Below are 25,569 nucleotides of genomic sequence, written 5' to 3'. Positions count from 1 at the left end.
ATGAAATGTCTATTTGCAGTATTCCAGGTCAATGATACGCCGGGTTCACGTAAATTGTTAACCCATAAGGCCCATGTTAAATTTCTAAAAGTTTAAATGCACGTAGGGAAAAGCCGTGTGGTCAGATTTGTACCATTTCAGATTTATACCTTCCCATGGCTGGTTACTATGACTGTGCTAAATTTTGTGCAGATCGCTTCAGCCGTTCGTCCAAAACCTGTTCCTAAGGAAGAAATAAATTATCCATAAATTTTTCTTGAATTTGAAGAGTATTTGTAAAACAAAAGCAGGAGTGTAGTATTAGTATTAAGAGCTTCACTTTGCTCTGCTCAATAAAAATTAGGGGTCTGCGGTACAGAAAATTTAAATTTTCGGTACGGTACAATATTTTGTACCTCGGTTCTCGGTACAAAATCGGTACGGTACCTGGCTACCCGTATTTTTGCGGTTTTCTTTTCAGAACAGTATTTAAACCATTATTTTTAATTTTACATTGACATTACTATGAAAATGGATAGTATATCCTACATTCATGGTTTTCTAACAACAATTACTGTACCACACATTATTAAAACAAAACCTTTTACTTCTACGAGGATTGTGTCAAGAAAAATCATAGGCTTTACCTATTTTACTCTAAAATACTTTAAATAGCCATAATAAATTGGTTATAAAATTAGTAGGGATGGACGGGTCCCGAAATTTCGGGAATTTTTCGGGAAAAAAATATTCCCGATTATCGGGACGGGATTACATTTGACTCGGGAATTTTTCGGGACGGGATTTAGTCCAATCGTCGGCGATTTTTCCGCTTCGCGAGTGCCGATAACGCCGTTATTGCGAGCGATAGGTCCGCGAACGCAGGAGACGAAGTCATACCGACGATCGCGCCGTGACCGCGAGTCATGATGACGATCGCGCCGTGACCGCAGAGTCATGCTGACGATCGAGCCGTGATCGCGAGTCATACCGACGGTCGCGCCGTGACCGCAAGTCATACCGACGATCATGCCGTGACCGCGAGTCATGACGACGATCGCGCCGTGACCGCGGAGTCATGCTGACGATCGAGCCGTGACCGCGAGTCATACCGACGATCGCGCCGTGACCGCGAGTCATACCGACGATCGCGCCGTGACCGCGGAGTCATGCTGACGATCGAGCCGTGATCGCGAGTCATACCGACGATCGCGCCGTGACCGCAAGTCATACCGACGATCATGCCGTGACCGCGAGTCATGACGACGATCGTGCCGTGACCGCGGAGTCATGCTGACGATCGAGCCGTGATCGCGAGTCATACCGACGATCGCGCCGTGACCGCGAGTCATACCGACGATCGCGCCGTGACCGCGAGTCATACCGACGATCGCGCTGAGACCGCGAGTCATACCGACGATCGCGCCGTGACCACGAGTCATGACGACGATCGCGCCGTGACCGCGAGTCACCGCGAGTCATGACGACGATCGCGCCGTGACCGCGGAGTCATGCTGACGATCGAGCCGTGTTCGCGAGTCATACCGACGATCATGCCGTGACCGCGAGTCATACCGACGATCGCGCCGTGATCGCGAGTCATGACGACGATCTCGCCGTGACCGTGAGTCGTACAGACGATCACCCCGTGACCCGCGAGTCACAAGTTACTATAGGTACCTGTAAATTGTTACCCATTTTTTGGTTTTTATAGATCAGTGCCACAAATGGTAAAAATTGATTTCGTATGTCTTTTTTTGGTAACTGCAATACAGTACTTTCTTTTTATGCACAGAAAAAAATCCTGTCCCGTCCCGAAAATCGGGAAGGAAATAAAAATCCCGTCCCGTCCCGTCCCGAACTAAAAATTCAATCCCGTCCATCCCTAAAAATTAGGATACGAGTTTTTAAGAATAAACATGTTTGAAATATTTATTGACAAGATAATTTCACACAACTGGTAAATCATTTCTAACCAACACAATGTCTAATTGTTTTTAAAATTTTTTAAAACATATAAAAGCATTCAGTACGAAGACAGTGTAGTTGCCACCTGTTCACAGCAGACGACAATGAAGAACTGGAGGTTTTGATGAAGTAATGGCAAAGAGCATCTTTTTTTATAAACTTCAAAACTAATTATAAGATGGATACAACTATTTCAAAGTTTTATTTTGAAAGTAAAATTTGGATTATCACAGTGTAAGATTATTGTCTTTTCATTTACAAAGTTAACACCTGCACATATCAATCGTTAGTTTATCTCAGGCTCAATCCATCTTAGTATATTTTAAAGCTCTTGCAAAGAATCACAAGACCCAGGCCTAGACCTAATTATTTAGGAGGGCCTATATAAATTGATTAGGTTACAATGAGGGTAGCAAAATCACTATCATAATTATAGTTCATAAGATTTAACTTGCATAAAGTACCTTCAACACAATAAAAAATACAAGAAACAAAAAAACATTTAAACCTTAACAGCCACATCCAACAATATAAGAACAAGATACAGAACATGCAATGACATAATTTGAGACCGAGTAGGCTTGCATAACGAAAAAAAAATTATGCAAACAACAACAACTACGCTTGTGGTTTCATCAATACTTACTTACTTACTGCCGTGGCTCTTGGTACCCAAGGTGGTACTTTGCCTCGCCAACACACTGCCTCCAGATTTTTCTATCCATTGCCTCATCTTCCCTTCTTCCCAGTCTTCTTAGGTCTTTTCTAACCTGGTCTCGCCATCTCAACTTGGGCTTTCCTGGTGGTCTTCTGCCCTCCGGATTGTTCAAAAAGACGTTCTTGACTAAGGAGTCGTCCTCTTTCCTTAGTAGATGGCCAGCCCATCTCATTCTCCTACCTCTCACCTCGGCCACTATGTCTGGGTCCATATATAATTGCCTCAACTCTGCATTGTGTTTTATCCTCCACTCTCCATCTTCAAAGGTTGGACCATATATTTTTCTCAATATTTTGTTCTCAACTACTATCAAACGTTTTTCTGTTTTTTTACTTAACACCCAATTTTCTGAGCCGTATAACAGAACTGGTCTTATAATGGTTTTATATATACGGAGTTTTGTTTTGTGTGATAGTATTCGAGAGCTTAATAGTTTGTGGGATGCTGATAGACTTCTGTGTGCTGCATTTATTCTTTGTTGTATTTCCATATCTTCTTCATTATTATTCGTCAGCATTACTCCCAAATAAGTGAAGTTGTTTACTTTTTTAAAGTTGTACCCTTCTATTTCTATATTGTTGTCATTGTTTATTTGGGTTGCTCTCCCACACTCCATTATTTTTGTTTTCCCTTCATTTATTCTTAAACCAACTTTCTTTGTATGGTTTAGGAGTTTTGTGACCAGCATTTTCAACTCTTCTTTACTCTCCGCTATAATTGCAACATCATCTGCAAATGCAAGGACGTTTATTTTGGTCCCTATTGTAATTCCAGCTTCTGTTTGTCTTACTTCTTGCAGTGCTTCTTCTAAAGCTAAATTAAATAGCAATGGGGACAAACCATCCCCCTGTCTTACGCCTGTGCTTACATCAAACTTTTCTGAGATTTCGCCATTTATCTTAACCTTACACCTAGATTCTGATATGCTTGATTTTGATAAGTTTATTAATTTTTTGGGTATTCCATACTTTTCCATAATCTTCCAGAGTCGTCTTCTACTAATCGAGTCATATGCTTTGGAGAAATCGATAAAAAGGCAGAGAAAGGTTTTATTGAATTCATAGTATTTGGCAATTGCCTCCTTCAGTATGAATATTTGATCGGTAGTTGATCTACCTCTTGTGAAGCCTGCTTGATGTTCACCTATTATATTTGATGTATACTCCTCCAATCTTTTTTGTAAAATCTTTGATAGTATTTTGTAGGTGCAGTTGAGGAGAGAAATACCTCTGTAGTTGGTGCACTCTTTTTTGTCACCTTTCTTATGAATAGGAATGACTATCGCTTCCTTCCATTCGTTTGGAATCACTTCTTTTTCCCAAATATCCAGAATCAATTTGTGAATCTCCTTCGCTTGTCTTGCCCCTCCTGCCTTAATCAATTCTGATGATACTGAATCCTCTCCTGGAGCTTTATTGTTTTTTAATTCCTTGATTGTGTTTTCTACTTCTTGTACTGTTGGATCTATTGGTTTCATCAATAGAAAGATAAAATATTTTAGCTTATAAAATAAGACTGTAGATTAGTTACAAGTTTAATATGTAGCCATAAACAGTTTTATGGCAGTAGGCAATGGCCAGCGGCAAATTGAATATTCACGAAAATACTGACTGAGTTAGAGATAAAATTTAACAGTCATCATAAAACTATTATTTTTATGTTAAATAGAATTGGGGAAAGTCGTAAAGGAATAAAAGTAATAAAACTCAACATTTCTTGGTAGTACTTGAATGCAACAATTATTGTCGTGATAAAATGTTAATGGATTTGGGACTGCTAATGGGTTTTTAATTGCATCATCACCCTAGTAACAAATTATGAAGATCAAACATCTGATAAGACTTTTATGTGTTCGGAACCAACTGCAGTTGACTATGATAGTAGCAACCTATAGTAAACTGAAAGTAATTTATTATTATAATTGGCACCGAACCGAATCTGTACTATGTAAAATGCTGTACTGAACCAATCTGTACCGTGTAAAATGCTGTACCAAACCGATGACGGGGTAATTAAGCTTGTACAGTACCATACCAACTTTTTCGGTTCACCGCAGACCCCTGATAAAAATACATTGTATAGTGTCAACAGGACTGCGGAAGATTGTCATGATTTTGCTGCGATCGCGGGAGATCAAGTTTCTCCAACCGTGAAAGAGGATGATGATGATGATGATGTCTACACGCTCGCGGGAGATGTTCATGATTTTGCAGCGATCGTGGACTACGACAACGTTTCCATGAGAGTAAATTATGTCCACAGGAACGGGGGAGATTTTTGTGAGTTTGCCGCGATCGCAGAATACGATGATGATGTCTACACGGCACCAGAAGATGATCATGATTTTACCACGATGATGACGTTTTTATGACCACGGAGTCAATAATGATATCTACACGGCCACAGCACAGTTTGCAGAGGTGTCGGGTATCGTTATTGGAATCAACTTATAGTTGTCGATTCTAGTTTCCAATTCCAAAGCCATGAATCGGTGGAATTGAGAGTCGACCCAGTCCCTAATATATATACGTGTATGAACTGCATTGTTTTGGGCTCTGGAGACATCAAAAGAAAAATGAAAACGGTCCCAGGTCTTACCTACATAAATAACTTATTACCTACATAGGAAATTCAGTAACAAGATAATATATTTTATAGTTCAATGACAAATAGCCACTAGACATACTGGCAATGTCATCCTCCTTTGTGGGGGTCGAACACTGCACGCTAGGCTCCACGAGGTGCTGCTTGCTGGCCACAGCGTATCCCTTGGTTACACTCTCGTAGATGTAGGACGGCCGTACACAAGGCAGGTCCCAGGATCTGGCATGTTGGTACTTTACACCTTGTGGCTCCTCTACCACCAGTAGAGTAGTCTCATACTGCCGCATGGATGGTGTGAACGTGCCACCTGTAACAATATACAACACAGCTGTAGCAGACCAGTACTAGTCATACATATAAAATATTAGTAATATTTCTTTTCATTGCAATGAAAATATATACAACAAAATGTTTAATAGTTAAATAAAATAACACTATATTTAACACTATACAAAATTAAGTTTATGAAAAAAATATGAAGCCTTGCTATAAAAGCTATAAGATAAGAGCAAGTTACCGTGTTTTGTTACGAGATCCTTAATTTTCTCTTTTTCTTTCTTTGGAAGGTTTGAGCAGGCTATGAACATGTTGAAGAACACTGGACACTTGTACTTGGCCATTATCTCAGGGTCAGTGGCTTTGATGTTGCAACTCTGAGACTCTCGCCACACATAATCCACCCAATCAACCTTCATGATGGGGAGACCCTTCTCAGCAGCCACCTGATAATACAACGTTATAACTTGCAAAACTGTGTTAAAATAAGAAATAATAATCAATTCAAACTACAAAGTACGGATCAAGTTATAAGAGAAGGAATACATAAGTGGATTTAATCTTATTATTTCAAGTTTAAAAGTCTCGAGATGTTTATGTTAGGGGTCTACGGGTCAGACTTTTTTGGTTCGGGCCTTGTCGGGTCGGGCCAAAAATGAATAATTAACAGAGTTTTTTTTTTGTTTTAACTTCTATCTGTGTTTATAATATTACTTGATAATAAAATATGGAAAAAAGATTGTGTTTATTTATATTATTTCATTTTCATATCCTTATTGACAGCTTGGGAATTGCCTCAACTGCAAGAAAGAAGACAATTTTTTTATCAAGACATTCTTTCCCATTTTCATAACTGTTGAAATAAATAAGTAGCTAAATTACAACAAGTTCAAAGGGTCCAGTAAAATAAATCAAATAGAAACTAAGCTAATTGGAAAAAGTACAAAATATCTTTATTTTTTATTAAAATTTAATAGAAAATTTGAAATTTAAATTTGCATCCCGAATCTGTGAATCTTAAGCCTAGATGATAGTTAAAGCCCCAGATTTACCTCATACTTGGCTGATCGTACTGCATTGGTTACAAGGTGGGTCACGGAGTCAGACAGGTTGCTGATGTAGATTCCTCCCATAAAGCTCACCTTTTCTTTGATTTCAGCCTAAAAAACATTTAAAATGTAAATTGAACTCCTGGCTCATTAAATAAATATAAATGACACAAGGGAAGCAAGTGCAATTATGCAATACTAGCAGTGTGTTCTACGGACGGAGATTATGTAGTACGTTGGAATCTTATTATTTGATAAAACTTATTACAACATGCTAACCTCGGTGTAACAAACCTCAATATAACAAATTCCATGACATAACACCTCTAGAACTCTCCATTAGACACAACGTATATTAGAGATGTTCCAAAATTATCTTCTTTGTATACTTTTCAATTTGTATATAATTTGTTTATAAACCATGTGTTATCTATCTGAACACCTAGGCATCCTACTAAATTAATATCCCTGAATTATCATATGTTTTCCATACAGTAAAAGAGCAAAGATTTCACCTATTGTAAATTTTCCATATTTCATATTCACCTCAAACATTGTCCTTTATTATTAAAAAGCTAAAATTTGTACAAGGGCTATCCAGTAAGTAAAGAATGTTTCGTTCTGATGCCGCTAGGCGCGCACCGATCTCGTACATTTTGGTGCCTGCGCACTCGGCAACTCAGTCGGCGTCCAGCCATGAAAATGGGAGCATTCTCGCGCTGCCCGTTTTTTCACAATTTCAACTTAAGATGAGCGCTGCGATTAAAAATACCGCCAGTTAAGAGGTGCGGTCAGTGATACGTTTTGTGTTGGCAGTAAACTTAAAATCGATAGACATTTATCGCCAAGTGTATGAAGTTTAAAGAAACAACGTAATGATTAAAAGTTCTGAGAAAAAGGTGCATTCAGATTAAAAATGACCGATCTGACGCACATGAGTCATGATGAAGCGAAGGGCGGACGCCCGAGCATTTTGACTGATGGAAATAGTCGCTAATGTTGATGAAAAGTTTCGCAAAATCTGCCGATTCCCGATAACGGAGCTTTCGCTTTTGTTGTGTAACAATTTCAAACAACAAAGTCCGTGACATGATGAGGAGAAGTTTCGGTTTTATGTGTTTTCCAACAAAAAATGTGTCACTGACCGCACCTCTAAACTGGCGGTATTTTTAATCGCAGCGCTCATCTTCAGTTGAAATTGTAAAAAAACGGGCAGCGCGAGAATGCTCCCGTTGTCACGGCTGGATGCCGACTGAGTTGCCGAGTGCAACTAGGCATATGCATATCAAAATCACATAAGTCTGCTTTGTGCCGGCATGATACCCCTAGTACCCTGAGATAATAGATAGTTTCATCATACAATTAATAATAACCCTATTTGTAAATTTTGATCAATAAAAGGTTCATGTGTTTATAATTGTAAACCCTGGGCATTTATTTATTTATTTATCACATATACTTAATGAACTTTGCATATTTTACCTTTACATATCTAACTAACTTAATATTACAAACTTTGTTTTAACGAAATCCATGATATAGCGAATAAGACAAAATATGACATTAATTTGACACTCAGCAAAATGACTAAATTTGAAATAGACATCGTCACACAATTTATGATTTACATGGATAAATTTGTAACATTTAATTGAGCTACACATAACAGCAAATCAAGTAATTATTAAAATCTAAAATTAGGCTAAACCTGATAACTCTATTTAAAAAAATAAAATTCATCCAGCGTATAAAATGGATTCAGCTGTAACCAATCATATAATGTATTATGAACTGGTATCTGTGGCAACATCTGAAACATCTGAATTTGGTAAATTGTTAAAAAATTGTACACCTAAGTTAATATAATACCGGTAATTGATTTAGTTAACCTAACATGGGAAGCGGAGCGAGTGCCATCCTTTTTTTTGCCGTGGGGGGTCATAAACTGTCGAAACCGTTAGGTAGGCCCGAGTGCCATTTGACTCCCCAGAGCGTTAGATTGATTAAGAGTGATAAGAGGAGGGGTATTAGTGGAAGGGAATGTAGTGGGCAGGATATAACGGAGACCGGGTACAGTTTCTTAACTGGGCAACCAAATATCAATTGAAAATATTGAATAGATTAGTAAACCTTTATTCAATTTGTTCACTATCAGCAAGTTTGGTTAGGTTATAACAGTTTCATTTTATCACTCAAACAAGTTTGGCTCATCATGCCACCCCACCTCCTGGTCGATCTTTCCACCCCCATACCCGCCGCACTGTGAAACTGGTCACTGATACCTGACTGGCACTCGCACCACCAAGCCTCAGGCTGTAAAATGACCCTCGTAAAAGTTTTTAGGCAACTGGCCCTCAGCCCTGGACTCCCTAAATCTTGGTCAACTAACCATATTCAGTTGGGTCCCATCTTATCATCTTACGTAGTTTTCAGGGGCCTTAAGTGATTTTGTTTTCATGGTGTCTAGCGAACAAGAACAAACAGAACTTCTATACTTTTTTTAAATTACCAAAACAGTAAATACACAAACTTGTTACTATATACGTTAATCTTATAAAAACTAATAAACAATTTACACACTAAATGCATGACTTACTTTGACTTCAGGGGGCACCTGACTTGCTGTTACCACTAAGTCAGTCATGGCAGCAGTAAACACTGGGCTCTTGCTCATGGGGATAGGTTTGTTTTCTGCCAAACAGCTCCGCAAGCACATTGGTCCACATACCCTGCTGACATAGTTCACTACAATAGGTATAAAGGTCTCATGAATCCACTAAATGCTCAAAACTATAAATAGAGGCTAAGTAACATTTTTTGTTTGGATTATAGGCCTACTACACGTTTTTCCCCTTTCATACAATATGGCTTATCTCGTTTTTTAAAATGGCAACATGGTTAGCATTTAGTGTTCCTGTTAACTAATTCAGCAGAATGTCTCTTGATAGTACACAATTTTGTTGCAACAAATGTGTCACGTTTGTTTCAGAACTAAATTTTTGGAATATGAAGTATGTTTATATGAATCAATACAAATTCAGAGCTAAAACAATTAGGAAATATGAAGTTGTATTAGTTACAAAAATGAGGTATACAATTCAGAAGCACCATTAAGAGGTAGATCCACTAACAAAATAAAGCTTTGTTTTGTTCATTTTAAAACAACAACTACTTACTACTTAACTACTTAATTAGTCTATAAATGAATTTAATTATTGTAGGAATTGATGTATACTTGAAGGTTGACTATAATGTATTTCATTGTAATTAAACTCACATTTTGTAACTGCACAAACAAAACTTTATTAAGTGACGCTAGAGACATACATTGTTAACATTGAGACTGCCCAGAATGAAATTGCTAACTAAGTTAGGCTATCGGTTATCTGGTGGTGGTATACCTATGATTTGATACATTACGACCTTTACATGTATAAGTTGACAATATATATACAATAATTAAAACATCAACAAATTTAAGTGACATGATAAATTAAATAAAAATTTGTTTACAACTCTTAAAAATACAAACAACAAAACAGTAAACAACTTCTAAGACAAAAAAGACAGCTCAATATCATCAATCGAATTAAGAAAATGTAAATCTTTTAGTCGGCTTGATGATTCTTCTTCTACTACTAGTATTTCTGCCCTGCTGGCTTGCAAAGTTTCTATGTAATGCTTATACACTTAAAATTAGAACTGCCAAATTGATATAAGCCACGTGTTTGAACATGATTTTGTTGGTGCTTTATCAAAATTGTGGGCTTTTATTTATGAGTTAATAACTTTTCATAGAGCAGATCTATAGAACATAATTATTCTCTTTAACTCATAATTATTATTATTTTTTTATTCTCGTTCCCTTCACGTTGCAAAGCACGGGGGTGGCGGCTAGTTATATTTATATGTGTCCATGAATATTATATCCCGAGGAAAAACTATCCGATATGAATGAAATTCGGTACAAACGTGTAAACTTACATCCATTCGAATGAGTTTGCGAACAAGCATGATCGGACTATGGGAACGGGGTTTTATAGATTGAAAATTGGGTTTTCTTATTTTTGATCCTCAAAACATAGAATTTCCCAATTTCTCTCAAAATCATTTTGAAGAGGTTATAAAAGCAAATAATTGTATAGGCTATCTTGAAGTGTATTTGTACGGTTATTGGTTACAGAGAAAAAAATATTGTAAATTTAAAATTCCCATGTTATTCTTATGGATGATAAGTAAACTGTTTTACATTGCTTGTAAGTTTAGAGTTTTACACCAAAATATCAGGAGCTAAAATAAAAACATAGATGACCTACTATTAACACTTCAGGGTATAAAAACACATTTCATTGTATTAATCTGAATGAAGCTTGGTTAAATGATGATAGTGATTTGTTGGCTATTCAGGGCGATAACATATTTAGAAGCTACAACAACTTGAATCAGAACGATGGTATAGTAATATACATAGATTATACATTTGATTATACAATTGATACATTATCAATTTCCTGTAGCCAGCTATTATTTGGTTGTCTATTTGTAAAATAATATTTAAGTGTACATATTTTTTAAGAACTCCTGATATCCAAGAGATAGATATTTAAGAGTTAGACGTAACAATATTTATAAACTGTGCACCTGTGTTTGACCTAGGCCTATAGACAATGGACAATGCATGTTTCCTGATGTTAAGAGCTCTTCCCTCAAAACGGACTTGTAGTCCATTCGGGGGAATACTATTCTTAACAATGATTATAAGTATTCCTGTACATTTCATGTTTAATAAAGTGATTTTTTATTTTGATTTTTTTTACACCTTCGTTGCGGTCGTGCAATGGCTGACCGCAGCTGGTGGTGGGAGCAGCCAATTAACTGCGAGCATGAGTGCGCGAAAATGTTTAAATTTAGTTTTATCCAATAGGAGAGGCATATTATAACATGTACCAGATAGCAGCACTGAACAGCAGACTCTCAGTAATGCCAAATGGAGGGAAAAAGCAGGGACAAAAAATGTGGATACACCATCAAAAAATATCGCAAAAGGTGTCAAGCACAATTTTGAAGTTAGATTCCTTCAACAATGCTTCACTGCAGTAATTATTATCATTATTCATTTCATTCACTAAATCCTAGCCAGCACACCACACTACAAGTAGGCTACTGAATTTGAGACGATCCCTTCCACCGATAAAATAGTCACATATGAAAACAAATGATTCAGGATTGAAGTATAAATCTGGCATAATAAGCGGCAATCAGAAACAACGGTCCCCGTGTGAGGCTGAGCTCACACTGAAGCAAGGTTGTTGTAATGAAAGGAGGATAATAATTCCCGCCCACAACAGTGGTGCCGGAACGGCAGGACAAGAATTCCCGCCCCTCACACTCGACGTGTCAAGAGATAAATTCAGGGTGGCTAGTGAAATCAAATTGAAAAATTCCCTGACTTTTCCCTGACAATTCCATGATTTTTTTTTTAAATTTCCCTGATCGACAAATTCAAAATTACAATTTTAATACTAACTAATTGTTCAAAAGGACTAACCTTTATCTCAAGAATATCTTATGTTTGTTTATATAAAAAACATACATAAAATCTATAGATACAGGCTAGCTTATATCCAAACTTTGCAACTTACCTTAATAAAATTAAACTGAATTTGATAAGATGATATGCCGTTTATAACAAAATTTAATTTGTACAAAAACACAAAATTTATTTGTATAGACATATTTCTTAGTTTTTACCCACACGGCACACGTACTCTCACCAGATCGATCTTTCCTAACAATATTATTAAAATTATTTTAAACCTTTTACAATTTTCCCTGACTTATGACAAAATTCCCTAACTTTTCCAGATATTTAATATTCCCTGACATTTCCAGGTTTTCCAGGTTTTTCAGGTCACTAGCCACCCTGAAATTTTAACCAAACTTTATTTATTTTATTTTGCCTAATTATTTATTTTGTACTAAGCTATGGACATTTTACTCAAAACCACACTTTATTAGCCCTCCCTGTAGCAGGAAACCTAAGTACTCGTTAAGCCAAAATGTTACATAGCCAGAATGTTCATATAGGGAATAAATCTCTCATCATTATTAAGGAAAGATTTATTTGAAAATCTAATCAGATAAATAGACATTTCCTTAGTGTGCAGGTTTGCTGAGGAGGGGGTATTTTTTATATATAGGCCTAATTTGACGTTTAATCTATCCCACACTGTAGGTTATCGACAAAGGCGACAAGGATCAATGATCAAGTAAGTAAGTATAAAGATTTTCACTATCGAGTAATTACTGAGCAGAGAAAAATCACTGCATGAAATAATATAAATGGTACACTTTACAAAGAATCTCCATTATAATCTACTTACAAACTCTTAGATGATCGTAGATTTTTAAAAGTTTCTGAGTCTTTAATAAACTCTTGAAGGATAAACACCACATTCTTGGAGGAATCAATACTCAAACAATCCTTTTCCGTTATCCATTCAGGAGAAAGGCCAGCTTCCTTACTCTCCTGAAATCCAACAACAACATATGACATTTAACTTGTTGATCTTAAAACTTAAAAGTTATTTGAAACTGTAACAAATTGAGAATTCTAATTATTTTGTTATTTGATTTAGAATGGTAAGATAACATTTCCATCTGTGTGGCCTATTTAAATCCATGAAGTCATCATATTATTGAATTTGGTTACTTAATAGTGCCTCAACTGTACAATATTAATTATTTTTTAATAACCAAAAACTACCTAATAAGTAATCAACTAAATCAAATTAATTGGAAACTATTTTTATTCGAGGTTCAGGATTGTGATTTGTTGATAGTAGCTAGTTTGCCTTGTAAAGAGGCTGGGCTGTTATGTATACACACAGAACACAAACAAAAATATTTTGTCCATAAAGTGTAGACTGAGTTTACATTTTGAGTATTTTCAGTGTCTTCTCTGTGTGGGCGGCCTACAAGCCTCCTAGACTCTTTCTAATTAGCTATTTTTAAAATTCTAAGTGGGACCCTACGTGTTGGTTAGAGTTATCTGAATTATAAGTAAAATTGTGGATGGAAACCAGATATAAAATGTTTTTATTTTAATGCGCTAATGCGCTTAATAATTTAGGCCCAATGCAGTAGGGCTACTACATTACACAGTTGTTCATAGGCTGAGAGCTAAAACTGTATTTAAATTCATTTATTTTTATTTTCTAGTGCAGTCTTAAAAAAAACTAATAATTTAGTATATTAAAGCATTATATTATGGGCTTAATAATTATGAAGAAAATTCCAATTTAACCTATAAATTTAACCAACCTAACCCATTTGAATTCAGTTTTGTAAGAGTATAGAAGAAGTTATTAATAATATGAAATATCTCAAAAGTAAAAAGTCAGCTGTATGGGTAAAACAGTATTCCTATCAATATGATAAAAAATTTCTCAAATTTGATAGCTGAACCTTTATCTATAATTATAAATCAATCTTTTCAAACAAACATTTTTCGCAATCATTTAAAATAAGCAGAGCTAAAACCTCTCTTCAAGAAGGGTGAGAGACAAATTCCGGACAATTATAAAACTAGTATCCAAACAAATCTCAAGTTTTCTTTAAAATAATAATATTTTGGCTAGTGAATAAATTGGTTTAGGAAGGGTTTAAGCACAATGAAAGCTTTATCAGATTTTATTAGTGAGGTTTCATGGGCTATGGATGGGTCACAGAGCACAATGGGAGTGTTTTGTGACCCATCCAAGGCATTTGACTGTGTCACCTATGATATCCTTTTGAAAAAGCTAAATATTTTTAACTTAAAAACAAAATCTGTATTACAGTTGACTCCATACTTAACAAACCGTTTCCAAAAAACAATAATTTTTAAAAATAATGAAAAATCTATATCAGAATGGAAAAAGATTAAAGTTGGTGTTCCTCAAGGCTCGATTCTTGGACCTTTACTCTTTATTTTGTATATAAATGACTTGCCTAAAAATATCTCTAACAACCTAATCTTATATGCCGACGATACAACTGCAGTTGTCAAATGTAAAAATGATTCAGAATTACCGCTCAAAGTAAAACAAGCCCTATTGGAACTGGAACAGTGGTTCAACATTAACGGTCTAAAAATTAATCAAGATAAAACCCAACTGGTAAAGTTTTGTAATGCTCAGGCAAAAGAGTTTAAAGACCAAAATTTAGCTGTTCACGATGATACAAAATTTCTGGGTTTGTACGTAGATTCAAATTTAAATTGGAACAAAAGCATTGAAAATTTAATTAGAAGACTGAATTCGGCTTGTTATCAAATAATATGGTTTAACCCTTTTAGTGCTAGGCCAATAATTTGTATTTCGTAAGACTTTTAGTTTGCCTTTCAATTCCATTACCTTTTGTTCAAATTTTAACTGTAATGTTGTCACTATTTTATTAATTAGGCTAATTTTGAATAATAAGACAATAAGAAAATATATAACAAAAATAAATCCCGGTATTTGTAGTAAACATGAAATAAAACTTAGTTTTTGTTGTAATTTTCCTGGTTTTCCTATAAATGTTCATGTTCTGATAGCATTGTTTGAAACCAAAATCTCATAAAATCAAAATACATATAGTTTTACAATGTAATATTGAATTTAACTTTGATTTAGTTGGACGAGGTTATCGTAATATAGCCATTGTAGGGAAAATAATGTTTTGCAGCAAAGTCTCAGGGACACATTTTTATGATCACTGTTGTGTTTCAACTGAAAAATATCATCTAAATAGTCCGTGACTAACTAGTGCTGCGGGGGCGAGAGGCAAGCGTAAGCTCCTCCAAGACCGCTGAGCCTGCAAGGGGTGCCTCTGCACTCGCTGAAGGCAGCGGATATAGCACTGGCTGTGTCGTGACTAGACAGCCCTAGGGTAGGGAGCGGCTGCTCTAGTACTGGCCTTGGGCGGAGGTGACAATCACCAATCCGGCCAAGGCCCAGATAGCTAATGTTACCGCCAACTGTTACAGGTATGTGTGCAGCTGTGACAGGACTGAGCTGGAGACAATGAGGGGTCCAACCCCGAAAGGGTCCAGTCTTGGACATTAGCAGGCGTAGTGAGTGGGTCACGGTTCAGCTGCTAAACTTCTAACTTTTTGCTTTTCTTGTTTTAGTATGGCTGAAAGTAAACAAACGGAATCATTACCCCAGGTGGGTACCTGCTCAAGCAGGGAATCTCACTTCTCCTTTTTGGAGGGCAAGCCCATGGATTCTGGGGAGGGCAACAATCAGCTTTCCTTTAACAATGTTGTTACTGTGCAGAACACCACACTGGAGATTGAACCTGGGGAGATCTTGGACACGCCAGTGATCTTCTCGAGAAGTTACCCACTTGCTAGAACTCCACCCAATTCATCAACTGATGTTCTTGAGCTCTGTCATAGGTTAGATGCGGACCTGAACAAGCCACTAAACACCAGCAACGCTGGCGATTCTCCGTCTCTGGCGGATGCATCGTCCGACTCTGAGATCGGTTTTACAGTTAAGACCAGAACTGAGTATAATTTGTCTGTTAGAGAAAGGAAAAAGGCTGAGGGCACGTGGATCCCTAACAGACAGTGGAGAAAGAGGAAGCGAGGGTCCTTGAGTTCTCCTGGGGAAGGTTCAGGCGTATCATCGATGCGTAGAACCGGACCCGATAGTAACCCTGGGTCTTCTCAAAATCCTCCTCCCAAGAGAAATAAAAACTCTAATCAATCAGCAGATGGATCCGTTGCGGGAAAGGTCAGCTACAGAGACCAGCTTGTGGGTCACAAGTTGGCAGTAGCTCCAGCGGCCTATCCCGATGCGAGATTCTCTGTTGAGGAATGTGACTTGTTGCAGGACAAACTGATGGAGTTGGTGTTTGGAGATGATGGCGCCAATATTCCGCATCAGTTTGAAAAAATTTACCATGAGAAGGGTGCTCTTGTCGTAACTTGTGGTAATTCTGAAACAACTGACTGGCTAAAGAGGGTGGCACCGAAGCTAGCGTTGGGAAGTGAGGGGAGTATGGAGGTCATTGTAGCAGACTACAAGGATCTGTTGCGCACGACTAAAGTGCTCCTTCGCACTGACAGGCGTTTGGCCAAGGTCGAAGCCTCTAAAGTTTTTGTTCAGATTGAGCGGCAAAATCCTGGTGTCACGACAAAGGACTGGCGCGTCATTGGTGGGAAGAAGAAGGATGATCATCAGATTCTTGTTCTTGCTATTGATGAAATGAATGTGCAGGTTCTAAAAGATCGTGGCTGGATCATCCACCTGGGCCTGGGGAAACTACAGCTCAGAGTTATCTCTGGTGCTCCCTCTGATGACCCAGGTCCTTTAAGTGAACCTACAACACAGTAAGGCTGCCACGGCTGTGTTCTGTCTGAGGACGGTTAAGCAGTCCTTAGATTTTGCCTTGATTCAGGAACCCTGGGTCAATAATTTTAGAATTGCGGGGATGGGAACTATTAAGGGTACCACACCCTAGAACTTGCATTTGGGTCAAAGAGGGGCTAAAATGTAATCCAGTTCTAGAGCTTTGTTCGAGGGACGTAACAGTAATTAAGACTGTATGTACTAAATCTAACATAAAACTGCTGCTGGCCTCTGTTTACATGCCACAGGGCGACGATGGACTGTTCCCATCAGCCGAGGTTAGAAGATTGGCCGACCTCGCACATGAGTCTGGATCTGAACTCGTGATAGGCTGCGACTCCAATGCCCATAATACGGCCTGGGGATGCAGGGACACTAACAACCGAGGTAGGTCACTTCTAGAGTACCTAGCTTCTTGCGGCCTACTTGTTGCAAACGTAGGCTCAGAACCAACTTTTTTAAGCAGGATAGGCCAATCAGTAATTGATCTTACCCTGTGTTCAGCGGGTATGGCTGACAGGATTATTGACTGGTCAGTGTCCCTTGAGCCATCCCTGTCTGATCATAGGCACATTGTCTTCAGGTTGGGGAATTTCTGCGGCGAGGTTCGCTTATTCATGAGCCCAGTTAAAACCGACTGGGCATCCTTCAGAGCTGATCTTCGGGGCAGGATTGCCTCAAATCTGAACACATCTCCTATAAACACAGTTGATGCGCTTGACGAAGCGGCAGATCGTCTAACTAGGTGCTTAGTTACATCCTTTGAGGATAATTGTCCTTTGCGCAAGGGCAAGAGCAATAGGGCTAGTTGGTGGGGTCCCGAACTTGCCTCTCTTAGGAAGAGAGTAAGGGCCCACTTCAGGCGAGTTAAGAAAACTAATAATTGGGATACATACCATACTGTTCTTACAGAATATAACCATGCAGTACGGAAAACCAAAAGGCTTTCATGGAATAATTTTTGTGGAAATTTTGAAAGTATCAAGGATACTTTTCAGTTCTTTTAGATAATTTTTCCTACTAGCCTTCACATTTAATATTAAAAACAACAGCTGATCATTGTAAATCTGAAATTCATAATATTGTAAATATAAACTTTCCTTTCTGTTCTTCTTGTAAACATGACTTTTATTTTTTCTCTCTTAATTTTTCATTAATTTACTCAAACACTCCACATTATATAATGGTCCTTCGATCCAAGATATTACTTAAGCGATTTGGAATTACACTCATCCACTAGAACTCTTTTTTATATTAATATTTCCTCATTTCCCCATTGTTTTCTGTGCCTCTGAACTCTTACCCATTTGCACTCTTATTTCCACATTGGAACTCTGAACCCATGTGAATTTTTTTACATTTATCTCATCATCTTTGTACAATGGCATCTCCAAATAGTGATTTTAAAATTGAAACTTATACACGACTCACATATTTTATTAAAACTCGTCTCAACAAGATAAGAAACATTGTAGATCAACATGTTGAACAAGAAGAAACATTAACAGTAGTGCAAAATGAAGCCTTAAAGACTCTCATGCAAGAAACCCAGAAGAAGAAAGAAGACTTTGATTCTTATTTTTATCGAATTGTAAGTGCATCAAGTGAAGATGATTTGAACATTAAAACTTTAGCTGAAGATGAAGACCAAATCAGTGAACTATTCATCGACATCACCAGCTACATTAAAGTGCTGCTAGTGCTGCTTTCAAAAATTGGTTCCAACCCATATTTGGCCAAGGTTAATTGCAGTTCAGCTCAACCTCATAGAACTACTGCAGTGCATGTAATCAAACCGAACTCATCAAGTCAGTTTCAAATCAAAGGCAACGACATCATACAACCTGGAACAAAACTCATCACAATAAAGAGGCCAGTGACAATCACAATACCTAAGTTCGCAAACACGATGATTATAGATACCACAAAGACAGTGACAAAACCTCAACCAACGAATACAGATACAACAGTGAGCTCAACTACCTTGACAAGTGACAGTGCTGATCAACCAACGAATACAGATACAACAGTGAGCTCAACTACCTTGACAAGTGATAGTGCTGCCATCCAACCTACCAACATTGATGTCATCCCAAGAGACAGTACTGTTATCCATCCTACCGATAATGATACCACCCATCCTACCGATCGTGTTGCTGTTAAACCAACAGACAGTGCCACCGCTAACACAACCGAGAGTGAAACCACTACGGTAAAGACAGTCAAGCAATCCAGTCAAGTGGTTGTATCTTCCGATGAAGCTCTGGACAAAGGCTACTCTTCATCACAAACTACAGAGAAGCGTTCATCCTCCAATCTCAACTTGTTGAATTATTGAAACAAGAGTGCTTTGAATTGATGAAATGTGTTATGAACTGTGAAGATTTGTTCACTTCTGTTACTCAATCTCATCATAAAACACCAAAGTTCCTTCAAAAATCTGATGCTCAACATTTCAAAGAGCTAGGACTTCGGTGGTCTCCAGCAACAGTTTTTAAGGTGTTTCCCAGCAAAGATGGTATAGGTTGAAAAGGAGAAGTAGAAAAATGCAAACAGCTGCTATAGCCGGCCTACAACAAACTTTTGTGTTAGGTAATGTGTTTTGTTCTAAACTAACTGTTGAAGTGAGGACACTTCAAGGCCAGGAGTATGTTCAGTTCTTTTAGATAATTTTTCCTACTAGCCTTCACATTTAATATTAAAAACAACAGCTGATCATTGTAAATCTGAAATTCATAATATTGTAAAAACTAGTCGTTTCCAGTTAATAATATTACCTACATTTCAATGTCATTTTAATAATTTAAATACAATTTTATCTTGTCACTACATAATAAATCAAAAGTCAATACTCAATAGGCTACTGTTTTAATAAAGGTTTTAACAGAGTACACAATACTGCCTGACAGAACAGTTAACATTTACATCTTACTTTTTACATGTTAAAGGTGACTCTTTCCATAAGATTTTTTCGCAAACACTCTAATAACGTCTTTAATCAGAAGACCTTGGTTTCGTTGTTTTTTCACCATTATTTTTAGGTAATCGAAAGCGTGGTACGTACAATGTCCAATGCTCAAAGCAGGACTATGACAGATAAGACCAACTTTTTCAAGTGTCTGTCCTTGAAATTTTGTGATGGTCATGGCAAAAGCGATTCGGCATTTGGAACTGCAGATGTTTGAATTTCAGGAGAAAATTTCCCTCTGACAATTCTAAACTGAATTGGAATAATAATACTCGTTTTCCAGCCAAACTTCCAGTAATCATTTTCATAGACTTTGTCATTAATCTCTTTCACCATTATTCTGGTTCCATTAACCTGTCGTTTTTATGGATTTCAATTTCTTGTTAAAATTAAAATTCCACCTTTTTATAAACATAACAACATAACCACTTGGTGTTAAAGTGTGGAGAAAATCATTAAGGACATGTAACCGGTCTTCCTCTTCTCGAATCAAAGTGTCCACTCAGTAGTAAACTCTGCTGTCATTATTTAGTTGCTTAGCTAATTTATTATTAATTTGGTCACCATGTTCATTCTTTGGTTAAATTATTGCATGAATTTTGTCTTTTTAAAGCATTTTCAGAGAATTGTTCACTGAAGGTTTTGTCAATGATATTTTTATTCGCAATACATTGTGGTGGAAGACTTATGAATGTCTCACAAAGACCATTAAGGTAGCTCTCTTGGCCATTCCTTGTTCGTAAAGGATATTCAGCAAATATTGATTCCCTTGGATTCGCTCTTATGTTTTTAGCAAGTGAAATATTTTTAAACATTGACCATAAAGGTGATATAATTATTGAATTTTCTACCATTTCACAGCGACTCGCACCAGAGACTATGGTAGCTCATTGCCAGATCTTACCTCCAAAACCTTTCCACCAAAAGGCATTGCTTGGCCTTCTCTTCTGGCGATATCTCGCAGTAATCATTCTACAGATGATAAAGCATACTTATTGGACATAGAAGCTTCATCCCATAATATTATTTTACATATATTTAGCTTCGTTACTATTGGATTTTATTCCGGAGACTGGGGCTGGCTCATTTAATTTTATTGGCAATTTAAATCTGTTTTGTGCTGTACGCTAAGACCTCGTAAGTCATAATAGTCTGTTTTGTGACAGCATTTGTCCGTGCAATATAAAAAAAAATCAAGCGGTCACATAATATTTCTTTGAATTTCAAAAACCAGCGTAGGTAACTTTTCACAATTTATTATCATGCCATCTTTGTTGTAAATACAACGCCGAATCGCAAACACGGGAATGTTTCTTCTAGGTAGAATTTTATGATAATCAAAATTAGGTAAACAGAAAAAGTAAATACTAAAATGACAGAAGGGAAACAGGCTATTTTTATGAAGACAGATTTTTTTTAAAGAAATAAATCATATGTTAGGTAATCTTAACAAACTTTAACAAACTTTTACTTGTATATTTAAAATACATGAAAACTTTAAAGTCCAATGGGGCAAAGCACATTGAACTGAGCATGACAAAAGTTATTCCATGACTTCTACAGAGAATTCTTTTTAATTTGACACCTTAATCATCAAAATCGGTTCATAAATAAAAGAGTTTTGCTGTGCACAAGAAATTCCTTACGGAATTAGTATAATAGATAAACTTTCCTTTCTGTTCTTCTTGTAAACATGACTTTAATTTTTTCTCTCTTAATTTTTCGCTAATTTACTCAAACACTCCACAGATACTTCTAGAATACATAAGGTGCTTGTTAGAGACAGACATGTTACTCTTGGTGCCGTTGAGGGTAATGGCTTTTGAACCTACCGAAATACTAAAGGTTATGGTAAAAACTCATTTCCCTGGTTTTATTGTTTCTGAAGAGCAGCAGGAGGAGGTGAGTCCAGAGCGGCCAAATCTGTGCCGTCGTGCCACTCATTCTATGTGGAGCACTGCTTGCCGCATAGTCACCTTCAGCAAGGTAAGATGGGCTGTTGGCTTATTACGACCCTTCAAATCGCCGGGTTCTGATGAGGTAAGACCTGTTTGTTTGCAGGAGGGTCTTGACATAATTATCACCCACTCTGCAAACTTTTCAGAGCCAGCTTAGCCTTAGGACACATTCCCTTAGGGTGGTGTAATTCGCATATCACATTTATTCCTAAACCAGGGAGGGATAGTTACACTGATCCTAAGTCATTTAGACCCATTTCTCTATCTTCTTTCTTCCTTAAGATCCTAGAAAAGTTGGTCTCAAGATATATGATGGATACAGCTCTCAGGACACATCCTATTAATCAGCATGCGTATGTCTCAGGAAGACCATGAGAGACTGTGTTGCACCAACTTGTAAGCAAGATTGAGAAAGCTCTAGAGAGTAGTGAAGTGGCCCTGGGTGCCTTTCTCGATATTCAGGGTGAATAAATAAATAAATAAATCTTTATTGTCACATAACGTTTACAAAATATAGCAATGCTATAAAACAGGTGACATTGTCAACACAGTATACAAATACCTTAAAACTAAGGAGTTATAATAGCTATTTACATTACAAGTGTAGTAAGAGCGTTTTTACATCACGCAAGTGAATGTTGTGCAACGAGCGTAAGCGAGTTGCATAATTCACCTAAGTGATGTAAACACGCTCTTGCGTAACGTGTAACGTACAAGATTTTACCTGACCCGACAATATACACGGGGCTGTACAATATTTTTCACTATCCATTTCACTCATCTTCTAAGAGTAACGTTCTTTTACAAACAAAAGCTAGGTTAGGAAAATACTTTAAAGCATAACAATAACATTCAAGCGCACAGCTGATTTCTAGCGTTGAACGTCGTTGGCTCCATAGAGGTATAATTTTTAAGTTATCCACTCAATGTTATTTAAATGGGTTTCATTACATCACCGAGTGAGTTTTTTGATACTTTACATCACTCGAGAAGTAACGAAGTTGTATACATCACGCTTAGGATAGGGAAGTTTAACATGGCGGGTTAGGTAAACGAATAAAATAAACTAACGCTATGGAAATATAAATAATTGTTGTAGACAAAATAGATAAACTTAAACATTGCATTTAAAATACCAAATAATTACACATCTTGATCACATAAAAACTCATCTATACTATAATATGTTTTCATTAAAAGAAAATTAGTAAGGCGCTCTTGAAATGCTTAGACTGTATTCTGTTTTTGAGCTCTTGAGACAATTTATTAAACAATTTTTTGCCCATGTATGTCGGAGTTTTTTCTACTAATGAAAGACGGTGCCGCGGATATTGAAAATTATATTTAAACCTAGTATCGTACTTATGCTTGACATTCTCACTACATAATTTTTCAAAATTTCCCTCCACCATCAAAAGTGTTTTAAAAATTGTTAAACTCGGAACAGTCACTATCCCTAATTCTTTAAAAATAGGTTTACATGATGTTCTCCAAGGTGCAAATATCATTATTCTTAAAAACCTTTTCTGTATCTTAAAAATTAAATCAATGTTTGATGCAAAGCCCCAGAATTCAATTCCATACTGAAGAATTGAATAAAAGTATGCATAATATAACATCAAACACAAGTGGTGCTTTTGATAATTCTGGTACTCCAGCGATTCTTAATGCGGTGAGAGCAAGAGGTTTTCACGGTATCATATGTAGATGGACTGAATCCTTGCTTCACAGTAGGAAGGTTAGGCTCTCACTCCATAATGACACGATCGAGGCAAGAACTACTCGAGGATGCCCTCAGGGGGGGTTCTCTCTCCCCTCCTTTGGAATTTGGTAGCAGACGACCTTATAAGGACCTTCAATGAAAGTGGGGTTTTCGCCTTAGGTTTCGCTGATGATGTTGCAATCCTTGTGGTTGGAAAGTTCCACGGAACCATAACTGACCTTATGAATAGAGCTCTTTAAGGGTAGTGGACTGTTGGTGCCAGGAAGTTGGGCTCTCTATAAATCCCAGGAAAGTTGTAATGGTACCCTTCACAACTGGATGGGATCGGCCCACTAAGACTGCAGGGCACTGTGATAGAGCTGCAGAATCAGGTGAAGTATCTTGGTGTAATTTTGGACAGATCACTTCACTCGGGACCACATCTTCAAAAAGTCACTGAGCGTGGCAAATGGTCCCTTATGGCATGCAGGCGGATGGTAAGTGGAACATGGGGGTTACAGCCTAAACTTTTGCACTGGCTGTATGTATATGTTGTTCGACCCGCCCTTACATATGGTTCGCTTCTGTGGTGACCAAAGATGAATCTACTATAGCTGTCAAAGCTTTAGCAGGAGTTCAGAGGCTTGCTCTTATAATGATAACTGGGGCAGTAAGCAGCTGTCCTGGAGCGGCTCTAGACTGTCTGCTTGATATGCTACCTATCGACATTTACATCAAAGTGGTAGCAAGTAAAACAGCCCAACGCCTTAGATGCGAAAACTTATGGATAACTTAAGGTCACTCCAAAATTGTTCAGGTGGTACATAATGAGGAATTGGACTTGCCTTCAGATCACATGTCCAAAAAATACTCCTTTGGAAAGCCTTTCAAAGTACTAATACCAGATAGGAAGGATTGGTCTGGCGGAAAAGGACCCATACCCACAGGTGATTTAGAATGCTATACTGATGGTTCTAAGATCAAAAATGGGGGCACTGGAGCAGGTGCCCATTGGACAAATGGAGACACTGGCATTTGTCTTCCAATGGGGGTGTACCCAACTGTTTTTCAAGCGGAGGTCACTGCCATTCTGGTTTGTGCTCGAGAACATCTTAACAAAGATATCAGAGACAAAACAATTAATATCTATACTGATAGTCAAGCGACCTTAAAAGCATTAAACTCTTACGAATTCAACTCCAGGCTCGTGTGGGACTGTCTTGCTTCTGTGTCTGAGTTGGGTAGGAGAAATGACCTTACGCTTTGCTGGGTGCCAGGACACTCAGGCATTAAAGGTAATGAAGCTGCAGACAGATTGGCAAATACTGCCTCTGCGACAACAATGATAGGCCCACAACCCTTCTGTGGCATACTATTTATCAATGCAGTTAATGATTTCTCTTTCAATATTCCTTGTACTTCTGTTCTTTATGCAGATGATACAACACTCCTAAACAGCCGTAAAGATTTAAAGGAACTTAAAAAAATAGAGAGTCAGGCTTTAAAGCTTTAATATGCTGATTACTGCATACTATGCTTTTTTTCATTCCCATCTACGATATGGTATAACCTTATGGGGCAACTCTTGCAGTGCACAGACTGCTCTTGGATGGCAAAAAAAGGCACTGAGAGCAATCAAGAATATACCACAAAGACAGTCTTGTAAACCAATATTCAAAGAATTACAAATAATGACTTTGCCTAATCTATATATTTACTGTTGTCTAATAGATGTTAAGGAGTCTTTGAAAAATTGTACAACTAGAAACGAAACTCATCAGTACTATACTAGGAATAACTATCAATTAGATTTAGCTTTTGTAAGATTGGAAAAAACAAAGAGCAGCCACATGTGTATGAAGATACAACTATTTAATAAATTGCCAAAAAAGGCATGGATTGTACCCTTTAAACAATTTGTTTCTATTAAAACAATGGCTTAAGGAAAATGTTTTTTATTCCATA

General features: G+C 37.3%; 1 protein-coding gene across 1 annotated transcript in view; it reads right to left on the bottom strand.

Annotated features, from left to right (window-relative positions):
* The window catches only part of LOC129004971 (DNA topoisomerase 2-binding protein 1-like), a 169,211-nt gene that overhangs the window by 130,983 nt on the left and 12,659 nt on the right, over positions 1–25,569 (bottom strand). The window contains exons 3-7 of the mRNA XM_054433701.1: positions 12,978–13,123; positions 9,191–9,323; positions 6,598–6,705; positions 5,787–5,991; positions 5,352–5,576 (exon numbers count right to left, since the gene is read on the bottom strand). Of these exons, the coding sequence (XP_054289676.1) occupies positions 5,352–5,576; positions 5,787–5,991; positions 6,598–6,705; positions 9,191–9,323; positions 12,978–13,123 (817 nt within the window). The remainder of the gene's footprint in view (positions 1–5,351; positions 5,577–5,786; positions 5,992–6,597; positions 6,706–9,190; positions 9,324–12,977; positions 13,124–25,569) is intronic.

The sequence above is a fragment of the Macrosteles quadrilineatus genome, unplaced genomic scaffold (assembly GCF_028750875.1).
Source record: "Macrosteles quadrilineatus isolate MER2022 unplaced genomic scaffold, UCM_ALF_1.0 Scaffold_13__1_contigs__length_4303367, whole genome shotgun sequence".
In the NCBI taxonomy this organism is placed as follows: Eukaryota; Metazoa; Arthropoda; class Insecta; order Hemiptera; family Cicadellidae; genus Macrosteles; species Macrosteles quadrilineatus.
This window is presented reverse-complemented; position numbering and strand designations above follow the sequence as displayed.